Source organism: Primulina eburnea, chromosome 8 (genome assembly GCF_022965805.1).
Source record: "Primulina eburnea isolate SZY01 chromosome 8, ASM2296580v1, whole genome shotgun sequence".
Classification (NCBI taxonomy): domain Eukaryota; kingdom Viridiplantae; phylum Streptophyta; class Magnoliopsida; order Lamiales; family Gesneriaceae; genus Primulina; species Primulina eburnea.
The window spans coordinates 34337591-34349496 of NC_133108.1; the positions used below are offsets into that span (position 1 = coordinate 34337591).

The 11906-nt window shown below is 36.4% G+C and overlaps 2 protein-coding genes across 2 annotated transcripts; one reads left to right on the forward strand and one right to left on the reverse strand.

Annotated features, from left to right (window-relative positions):
- The first annotated feature begins 906 nt into the window (after positions 1–906).
- Positions 907–3767, forward strand: LOC140839417 (uncharacterized). Its single transcript, XM_073206104.1, has one exon. It carries the CDS (start codon positions 1027–1029, stop codon positions 3541–3543), a length of 2517 nt encoding a protein of 838 aa, XP_073062205.1. The 5' UTR covers positions 907–1026; the 3' UTR covers positions 3544–3767.
- A 5329-nt stretch (positions 3768–9096) lies between these two features.
- Positions 9097–11154, reverse strand: LOC140839418 (uncharacterized). Its single transcript, XM_073206105.1, has 2 exons — positions 10781–11154; positions 9097–9373 (listed from the first exon to the last, which is right to left on the reverse strand). The coding sequence occupies exons 1-2, from the start codon at positions 10968–10970 to the stop codon at positions 9252–9254; spliced, it is 312 nt and encodes a 103-aa protein (XP_073062206.1). The 5' UTR covers positions 10971–11154; the 3' UTR covers positions 9097–9251.
- Between the last annotated feature and the right edge of the window lie 752 nt (positions 11155–11906).

Sequence of the window (11906 nt, forward strand, 5' to 3'; positions counted from 1 at the left end):
TATATAATGTTAATCATCTTTAAATAATTATGAATATCATATCATAATATTATATGATATGTCAGGGACTCCTTTTATATAATAATGTAACATTATACAAGTATTTATATAATTATTATATAACACAATAAAAATATATAAATAGTGAAATAATCACATCACGCTATTATAATGAGGTGTCATAGACTCCTTTTATAAAATAACATGATATTATACATTAAATATATATACAATAAAAAAAATAAACAGTAAATTAAATACTTTTACTTTTGAATATTTTTATCTCTTTCTTGTGTTTTGGAGCTTGGAAACATACGGAGAATCGAACCTTCGAGTATCGTGCTAATAACGTGTTAAAAGTAAAAATTTACGGTAAAAAATTAAAAATCTCAAACTCTCAAAATATATTAAGCTACACACTTCATAAAATTTTCTCTCTACTCAATTGTGATTTTCTTCACACATTGAGAGACCTATTTATAGAATTTCTTTGGAAATAATTCAAAAAAAAAAATTAAATCATTACATTCATCAACACACACTAATTTTCAATATTTCTAACTCTTAGTTTCAACATCAAATATTCCAACTCTTATTTTTCAACACTTACTATATAATTGGTGACATTTGAAATCTGATTGTGATATTGACTACTTGTTATAGATATTTTTGTTTGATATATCGACTATTGTTTTTTTCCTTGATTGCTTTGCCTAATATACCATCTAAAGTAAGATGGGCCCAAGTTTCCAATTAACTGGGCTGGCTCAAAAGTTGAGTGTCATTTAACTTCTATAAGATTTTTTCATTGGTGTATTTATTCAATTATAGAATAATATTTTATGGACTCCTCGAGTAAAACATAATTTAAAATATTTTTCCCATCTCTCAGTTAAAAGAAAAAAAAGAAATAGATGGGATATTACGAAACAGCACCATAGAATCCATTTTGAACTTAGCCAGTTAGCCTCTGCAGAGACAGCTGAAACCCTTCGTTCTTGATATGTAAATCCAATTCATTGAGCAATGGAAGGAACTGCCCTTTTCCCCAACAGACCCGCTTTAACGATCCAACCCACAAAACCAATTTCACAGCCAAATCCTCCGCGCCTCAGATTCAACACTTCCACGCTTTCTCTCCCTCCTTTGTTACCCCAACAATCATCCACGCATTCACACTCATTTCATATTGATTCCCTCCTCCAGCACCTTCTTCAAATTTCTTCCCCGGTTAAATCGTCATTGACTCAATCCCATGTAATTCTCTCCCATAATCAAGATTCTTTGCCTGCCCGGTTTAAGAAAGATGAGGGTGGTTCGATTGCAATCCCTATACTTGGTGCAAATAGTGGGAGAGATGATGGGTCGCTGGATTTTCTTCCTTTGAAGTGTAAGTTTATGCTTGAATCAATCTTGGAACAGCCCGTTTCTAGTTTGTGTAGTTTCTTTGATTCTGTGAAGTTCGAGTTGCTTCGTGATGTTGATTTGATTAGTTTGCTGAAAGGGTTGGACATTTCTGGTCATAGTGAGAAGGCGATTATGTTGTTTCAATGGGTTGTGCTTAATTTGGATGCGAGTGATGGTGGTTTATTAGATGATCAAGTTATTGAATTGGTCGTTAAGATTCTTGGCAGGGAGTCTCGACATTTGGTTACTTCGAAATTGTTTGATGTGATCCCATTAGAAGATTTTAATCTAGATGTTCGGGCGTGGACGACTATTTTACATGCGTATTCACGTAGTGCAAAGTACGAGAAGGCGATAGCTTTATTTGGTATTATGAAGGATATAGGATCGTGTCCGACCCTTGTTACTTACAATGTGATGTTGGATGTTTACGGGAAAAAGGGGCGATCTTGGGATAAAATTCTAGTGCTTTTGGATGAGATAAGGAGAGCGGGACTTGAATTTGATGAGTTCACTTGTAGTACTGTGTTATCTGCATGTGGGAGAGATGGGTTGTTGAAGGAAGCCAAGACATTCTTCGATGATCTAAAGTTAAATGGTTATGTTCCGGGTACCGTTACCTATAATGCTTTGCTTCAAGCATTTGGGAAGGCTGGAATTTACAATGAGGCTTTGAATGTTTTGAAAGAAATGGAGGAGAATAATTGCCCTCCCGACTCAGTAACTTATAATGAACTTGTGGCTGCATATGTAAGGGCAGGCTTTCATGAGCAAGGAGCAGCCTTGATCAGCACCATGACACAAAAGGGTATAATGCCGAATGCTGTCACTTATACTACCTTGATTGATGCATATGGAAAAGCTGGAAAAGAGGACAGAGCATTGAGTTTTTTCAAATTAATGAAGGAATCTGGCTGTGTCCCAAACGTGTGTACTTATAATTCTATTCTTGGGATGCTCGGTAAGAAGTTGCGAACTGAAGAGATGATAGAAATAGCAAGCGAAATGAAATCCAATGGTTGTACACCAAATCGTGTCACTTGGAACACCCTTCTTGCTATGTGTGGCAACAGAGGGATGCACAACTATGTTAACCGTGTTTTCCAAATGATGAAGAGCTGTGGCTTTGAGCCAGATCGAGATACTTTTAATACTTTGATAAGTGCATATGGTAGGTGTGGATCAGAAATGAATGCCGGAAAAATGTACAATGAGATGATTAAGGTGGGATATACTCCATGTATATCCACTTATAATGCACTTCTAAATGCCTTGGCTCGCAGAGGACATTGGAGGGCTGCTGAGTCCCTCTTTCTAGACCTGATGAAGAAGAATTTCAAGCCCAACGAAACCTCATATTCATTGATGCTCCATTGCTACTCAAAAGGAGGAAATGTGAGAGGAATCGAAAAGATCGCTAAAGAAATTTACGGTGGTAGTATATTTCCCAGCTGGATGCTTTTGAGAACTCTGATTATCGCAAATTTTAAGTCTAGATCACTCTCAGGCATGGAGAGAGCATTTCAAGAATTCTTGAAAAATGGGTACAAACCTGATTTGGTGCTCTATAATTCCATGCTCTCCATTTTTGCTCGGAACCGGATGTATGAACGAGCTCACAATATGCTGAATCTGATTCAAGATAACGGGCTGCAGCCGGATCTGGTTACCTATAATAGCTTGATGGATATGTATGCCAGGGCGGGTGACTGTTGGAGAGCACAAGAAGTCCTCAATGGACTTCAAGAATCTGGTGGGAAGCCAGATCTCGTGTCATATAACACTGTCATTAAAGGATTTTGTAGGCAAGGGCTTATGCAGGAGGCGATGAGGACTTTTACAGAGATGACAAATAGAGGGATTCGACCCTGCATAGTCACCTTTAATACATTCATCGCTGGATTCTCTGGGCGTGGTTTTTTTGTGGAGGTGAATGAAATGATTAGTTATATGATTCAGCATAACTGCAAACCGAATGAACTAACGTATAACACTGCTGTTGATGGTTATTGTAAGGCTAGAAAGTACAAAGACGCCATGGATTTCGTGTCACAAATTACAGAAAAGGACACTTGTTGCGACGAGCAAATGTTGCAACGGTTAGTTGCTCGAATCAGGGAAAATATTGAATCATGACTTTCTTAGAATATCTTTCTTGAACTAATTTTGTGGGAGAAATATGCTCATCTATAGAGTTTTGGCAAATATCTGCAGGCAACTTCACACTTTTTAGTCAATATGTAATTTGGCAAATATCTGCAGGCAACTTTATGTAATATATTTCCAATTAACACAGAAAAGAGATGTTATAGGCTACAATGTATTAGAATTGTGGTATGTAAAATTAGATCTTTTATGAAGTTTATTCTCGTATTGATAGGTTAAATTAAACGAGCGCCTCATTTACAGGTGCGACATTTGGCTGTTTTGTCTTAATTATTTGCAGTATATCGGGGCTCAGTTCCAATTTAATATGAATATACTACAAAACTTATGGCCATTTAATACGCTCCTGGGTAGAATACATTTTACTCTATGAACAAATTTATAAACCAAAATAATTAGATGAAACATCACCCCTTATTTTGAAAACTCTAAAGTTAAACTTTGTTTTGCAAGATCATTGGTTAATGAAATAATATTTTTCACAAACATTTAAGATGTAACATAGAAAATTCCTTTCATGTGACAAAACTTTTACTTGGCCTCTTTGTTAAAGTGGAGCCAAGGTATTAAATACTAAACGTGTCAAATTTGAAGAGTTTATTGGTGGCCGGCAGAAAAGGAAAACAATTTCCTTTGTTCATACGGAGGATTGTATCTATAAATAAGTGCATCCTTCGTATTGTAAAAATTATCCCAAAAAAAAAAAAACCAAAAGCAATTACAAAGTTTCGAAAAATAGAGAGAGCATTTGAGTGTTGAGTGTTCTCTTGTGTGAGTTAGAGAAAATATTTTTTTCGATTATACTCGGGTTGAGTGTGAGATATTTAGTGTATTGTTGTATACACTTGTTGTAATATTTCTCGTGTTATAAAATATCAGTAGTAGTTCCATGGACGTAGCCTATATTGGGTGAACCATGTAAATCTGTGTTCTTATTGATTATTCCGCGACATTTTCGATACTATATTATCATCGTGATCGGCATCGCTTCGATATAATTTCCCAACAACTGGTGTCATATCCTTGTTCTAAAAAATCTTAAGAATTCTAAGTATGCTATGTGGTTCCAGCTTTGTCTGATCTTCCACATCAGAAAAGATTTTTTAGATTTTTTGTTCTGGCGGTTACAGATAAGAGATTATCTGTACGGTAAGAAGCTGCATCAACCTCTATCAGGAAAGACACCGGAAAATATTGAGGATGATGATTGGGAGCTCCTTGACCTACAGGTGTTAGGTGTGAACGATTGTCCCTAACGAAGAATGTGACACATAACGCGACGGAGGCAAAAACTACAGAAGAGATGATGTCCATTTTATCAAACATGTACGAGAAGCCATCAACAAACAACAAAGTGCATCTCATGAAAACGTTATTCAACTTGAAAATGGGATAAGGTGCTTCGGTGGCTAAACACATCAATGAGTTCAACACAATTGTTTCTCAACTAACATCAGTTGAAATTAATTTTGATGATAAGATTCGTGCACTTATTCTTTTGGCGTCTTTACCAAATGTTTTGGGAACCAATGCGGGCAGCGGTTAGCAACTCTGTAGGAAAAAGAAAGCTAGAATTCAATGATGTTAGAGATCAAATTCTTGCTGAAGAAGTTCGTAGGATGGATTCGGGTGAAGGAACATCATCGAGATCTGCTCTAAATCTCGAGAACAGAGGAAAAGGCAGGAGTGGCGAAAAAAGTTCTAGCCGATAGCGTCGTAGGTCCAAGTCAAGAAATAGAAAAGAAAAAAACACTTTTGAAAAGAATTTGAAATGCTGGAGCTGTGGTGAAACCGGTCACTTAAAAAAAACTGCAAATCAACAAAGAATAATGCAAATGTTGTTACTGAAGAGGTACATGATACTCTATTATTATCCATGAAAAGCCCGGTTGATTCTTAGGTTATGGACTCGGGAGCTTCGTTTCACACCACTGGTAATCGTGATGTATTCGATAATTACATCGCTGAGGATTATGGAAAAGTTCGCCTGACTGATGGAAAATCGTTGGAAATAGTTGGTATGGGTGTTGTCCGGATGAAGATTTCAAATGGATCTGTCTGGAAAATCAACAAAGTAAGGCATGTACCGAAACTGCCAAGAAATCTGATCTCGGTAGGATAGCTCGATGAAGAAGGCCATAATATGACATTTGGTGATGGTTCCTGGAAAATGAACAAAGGAGCCATGATTGTTGCTCGAGGAAAGAAAACCGGAACACTTTATATGACTTCCAAGTACAAAGATACATTAGCAGCCGTATATGCTAGTGCTAATGACTCTATGGCATTATAGGCTTGAGCATATGAGTGAAAAGAGAATGAAGATGCTTGTATCAAACGAGAAGCTACCGGAATTAAAGAACGTTGAACACAAGCTATGTGAAAGCTGTATATTTGGGAAGTAGAAAAATATGAGCTTTTCAAAAGGCGGTAGAGAACTGAAAGCAGCAAAATTGGAGCTGGTTCATACTGATGTATGGGGACCATCTCCTGAGAAATCCCTTGGATGCTCAAGATATTATGTTACATTTATCAATGATTCGAGCCGAAAGATTTGGATTTATTTCTGAAAAATAAATATGATGTTTATGAGACTTTTAAAAGATGGAAAGCCATGGTTGAGAATGAGACTAACTTGAAGGTGAAGTGCTTACGGTCTGATAATAGTGGTGAATATGAAGATGATGAGTTCAAGAAATATTGTGCACAGAACGGGATCAAAATGGAGAAAACCATTCCTCGTATACCTCAACAGAATGGTGTAGCTGAAAGGATGAACAAGACTCTGAATGAACGTGCTAGGAGCATGAGACTGCATTCTGGATTACCGAAATCATTCTGGGTTGATGCTCTTAACACTGCAGCATATCTGATCAACAGAAGACCTTAGATACCGATTGACTGCAGAATACCCGAAGAGGTATAGAGCGGAAAAGAAGTAAACATTTCTTTCTTGAAAGTGTTTGGATGTTTATCATATGTTCATATTGACTCAGCTAGCAGAACAACGCTTTATCTGAAATCAAAGAAGTGTTTGTTTATTGATTATAGAGATAATGAACTTGTTTATCGTTTTTGGGATGACCAAAACCGAAAAATCATTCGGAGCAGAGATGTAATCTTCAATGAGCAAGTTCTTTACAAGGACAAGTCAGACATTGGAACTGAAGATGAAAGTTATGAAGTCAAAAATAAAGATGAAGTGTCATTGACAGATATTCCTGTGAATGAATCAAAATGCAATAACCAGGAAGATGAAGAATCAAATGCACAAGAAGATGACCCACAAACTCCGGCTGATTGAACTCGGGAGATCTTCGAGAACAATTAGACCACCTGAGAGATACTCCCCTTCACTTCACTATATTTTACTGACAGACAAAGGTGAACCAGAAGACCTATGAAGAGGTTATGAAAAATGGCGATTCAATCAAGTGGGAGTTAGTCATGGAAGATGAGATGGATTCATTGTCATCCAACCAGACGTGGGAGTTGACAGAACTTCCGCGAGGTAAAAATGCATTACATAACAAGTTGGTGTATCGGTTAAAAGAAGAGCATGATGGTAGCAAAAGGTACAAGGCAAGACTTGTTGTAAAAGGTTTTCAACAAAAGGAAGACATTGATTACACTGAGATTTTCTCACCGGTGGTTAATTTAAGCACTATCAGGATTGTACTCAGAATAGTGACAAAAGAAGATTTACATCTGGAACAGTTATATGTAAAGACGGCGTTTCTTCATAGGTGACCTAGATGAATAAATTTATATGAAGCAGCCACAGGGTTTTGAAGTTCGGGGAAAAGAGAAAATGGTGTGCAAACTTCAGAAGAGCTTGTATGGTCTCAAACAAGCTCCAAGACATTGGTACAAGAAGTTTGATGGATTCATGAGTAATAATAGTTTCCTAAGGTGTCAGGCTGATCACTGTTGTTACGTGAAGAAGTTTGATGGTTCTTATATCATTCTACTGCTATATGTAGATGATATGTTGATAGCAGAGACTTGTCTGGAAGAGATTGATAAACTCAAAAAAGAGTTATCAAAAGAATTTTCTATGAAGGATTTGGGTGCTTGCAAAACAATTCCTTGGAACGAGGATCTTTAGAGACGAAGTGAACGGAATGTTGAAGTTATCTCAAGAAGAGTGCGTGAAAAAGGTGATTAGCAGATTTAACATGGATGAAGCTAAACATGTGAGTACTCTTTGGTTAGTCATTTTAAAGTAACCAAAGCACAATCACCTTCGACGGAGCAGGAGCAGGTTTATATGAACAAGGTTCCTTATGCTTCTGCTGTCGGAAGCCTCATGTATGCAATGGTGTGTACTAGACCAGATATAACACATGCAGTAGAAGTTGTGAGCAGGTTTATGAGGATTCTGAGGTATTGAAAGTACTGCTAGTTTGTCTTTATGCTTCAGAAGGTTAAATTTGGGCTTACAAGGTTTCGTCGATGCCGACATGGTGGTGACCTAGATGGCAGAAAAAGTACTACTGAGTATGTGTTCACATTAGGTGATACGGTCGTAAGCTGGGTGTCTAAATTGCAAAAGATAGTTGCGCTTTCAACTACTGAGGCTGAGTACGTTGGTGTAACAGAAGCTAGCAAAGAGATGATATGGTTGAAATTCTTTCTGAAAGAATTGGGTCAAAAGCTTGAAGATAGCACATTACACTGTGACAGTCAGAGTGCTATTCATTTAGCAAAAAAAATCATGTTTATCATGCTAGGACAAAGCATATACAGGTTAGGTACTATTTCATCATATCAGTGCTGGAAGATGGAGTCTTAATACTGGAGAAGATTCCTGGAAGTAAATATCCAGCTGATATGCTCACGAAGACGGTAACCATTGACAAACTGAAGTTGTATTCAACTTCAGTTGGACTGCAAGTATAAATGGTGATATATGAGCTGCTGCAATGATGGTGTGAAGACATGATTGAAATTAAGTCTTCAAATGAGAGAAATGTTAGGTAAAGTGGGGCCAACGTATTTAATACTAAACGTGTCAAATTTGAAGAGTTTATCGGTGGCCGGTAGAAAAGGAAAACAATTTCCCATTTCATACGGAGGATTGCACCTATAAATAAGTTCATCATTTGTATTGTAAAAATTATCCCAAAAAACAGAAGCAATTACAAAGCTTCGAAAAATAGAGATACTATTTGAGTGTTCTCTTATTTGAGTTGGAGAAAATATTTTTCTCGGTTATACTCGAGTTGGTAGTATCAGATATTTAGTGTATTGTTGTATACACTTGTTGTAATATTTCTCATATTATAAAAGATCAGTAATAACTACGTGGACGTAACCTATATTGAGTGAAGCACGTAAATCTTTATAGTTCTTGTTGATTATTGATTATTCCGCGACATTTTCGATACTATATTATCATCGTGATCGACATCGCTTCAGTATAATTTCCCAACACTCTTGTCATTAACATCATGGTTTATATTTTGCAATGGTTATGTCCACATTTTGAGGTTATGAATGACTCAGTTTCTTACAAAAAACAAAGGAAAAAAGACTCTTGGTATCCAGTTTAAAAGGAAACAAGTTACTCAAACGGGTAGATAAGTCCACTGCTATTTATTTACAAACATAACGACAGACATTAAAGAAACAAAGAAAATCACAGTCGAGCTTTTGAGGAATGACTGTCACCATTTCTAGACAGCGGGGATGTTGGAAAATGAAAAACCTTTGTAGCCCTTGTATGCATAATACGCAATCCGTGTGTAGTAGAATCCAGGGATGAACAGAATTCCACCCAGTAGCGCGAAAAATAGCCCTGCATCATTGCAAACATCAACATGAAAGTTATGCAGCAAAAGAAAGATCAGTAAACAGTAAAGATGTGCACCTGATTACATTACATTTTACCTTGGTTTCGCTAATTTTAAATTCAAAGCATGTGTTTCATTCTAGAACAGCACCATGGCATGCGCGGCTAGGTGTGTGCATTGTTAGCTTCTAGCAATCAAGATAAATAAATAATAATAAATAAATATATATATGTGCGTCTATAACACGCTAGCTATATATGAGGTGCACCAGCAACTGTCTGCTTAAACATCTACAAGGTAGTTTGGACTAAGACCAATGTCCTAGTCCACTAAACCAATAGAAGATGGCAAAAATTGTATACATGCAACGACGAGGAGGAAGCAAACATTATTACAAAGGATGGTGCACATAGGTTTTCTCGACTTCAGTAGTCTCCAATCTCCATTACATAGAAGAAACAGATATGTCTTGTTGACTTGATTAAATATCCAGAACTTTCCCAAAACAGTTTCTTACAAACCCAATTAAGAGCCAAGGGAAAACTCTTAATATTCAATTTATAGGGAAAATGTTGAAAATTTTATAAGCTCATGGACAGGAACAAGATTATTCACTTCATTAAGAGACCAAATCAATGTATCGTCGTATTTGAAGAGCTTATTAGATGATTATGCACAAAGTTTTTCAAACAAAATATACATATAAAACTTAGAGAGCTCACAAGTCAACGATCTAAGCCTCCTATATTTGCTCAATACTGTTCTTTATCCCCTTTAAATCTCTTCGTTTGGAGAAAAAATCTAACTGGGGCATACTTCTACATTGAGCAGGAAGTCAATTAATTGAGCCAAACTATAATAAATTCAAGCCTACATATAATCATCATCATCCAGCTGAATCTTACCTTCAATTGCACCAACTTAACCTTTTGGCTTATATGCCAAACACAAAATTTGAACAAAATCCATGAATCTAAAAAACAAGCTATGAGATACGATACATTATGTTGCAGTAAAACTTCATTATAGTTGTTCCTTATTTTACTTCACAAGCGAGCCAAAGTGACGATAGATTAGATTCTCGTAAATTTTTGACACGTTTGTTCTTTTTCAATCGTGTTTCGCTTAATGTTTTATGCATGCTTATAAATTCTCGTTTTTACTGATCTTTTGCAGACATAACGGTTGCTTTGGCAAAGATCAAATATTATGAATTAATCAAGAATCAATTACTTAACTCACTCAATTAGCTGCTGTAGGAGCCAATTCAGCGAAACCCTCGAAAAAAATTGACCACCACAACTCCAACAGAAAACAAATCAAGTCTAGAAATTGGAGCATGAACAGGCACATGGAGACTAAACCGGAAAAGGAGATTAGGAGCGAAATGGGAAATCTAAAGAAAAACTTACCGTGGGCTCGGTCGCCGCCAACATTGTTGACTGCCATTAGTACCCCGAGGACGATGCCTAGGGCCCCGAAAACGAGGAGGGAAACAGCAAGCGTGATCTCCTTGATCGGCGGCTTGTTATTCACAGTGTACGAGGTTCCCATCATTACGTCATCATCCGAAATCGAGAACGCGTGGTCCACGTACGCCATCCCTTTTCTGTAAATGATCTTGAATAGGGGTTTTTCAGATTCTTTACAGTCTTCACTAGGATTTGAGTTCGAAGAGAAGAGGTTTCGTTCGGAATTTGGGGAAAGGGAGGATGATGTACTATGCTTTGGAGCGGAGGAGAAGGTTGCCAATGTTGGACGCGTAAATTGTTTTGTTCAAATCTAATCAATTATATTATAATTTGTCATCATGTATCATTTAAAATATTAATATTGTAAATAAATCAAAGGTGAATTGTGAAAAAATATCTAAACTAAATTAAACTTTAATTTACTGTCTATACTAAAAAAAACTTTGATTTTACTACCTAAAAAGCACTTAGAAGGACAAAAATACCCTTATTTGCCCTTGTAACTGATGAATCAAATGGTTGATTTTTCTTGGGAGAAAATAGTATTAGAGTCGAGGTAAAATTATTTCAAACATACAAATTTATTATTACCAAGTAATTACATGTTTGAGGAGGAGAATTTTCTCAATTAACATGAATCTGAACCCAGGTTCGAGATTAAGTCTTTACAGGATTTATTCCAGAACTCTGGAATATTTGTAACAAGAAGATCTAACTAATGTTAGATATCAAGAAGGAACATATCAAAGTCCTAAGGTAAACTTATGATTCAAAATAGCAGGTTCTTAGAAATAGTACCGAATTCCTCTAAGCTCTATGGAGATCTTAGAGAAATTCAAAAGACAGTACAAAATTATGGCAATATGATATATTATGTACCACAGAATGTGGAGAAAATCCTGGAAAACTGGAAGAAATTCTTGGTATATTAAAGGATATTCGAACAAGAATTCAAAATCTAGAACAACAACAAAGTTCTAGTAAAAAGACTTCAGAAGGAAGGTTGCCACCATCCTTTGGTACTGAAACCCTATTACATCAAAGAGGGAAGACCAAAGTGATGTCA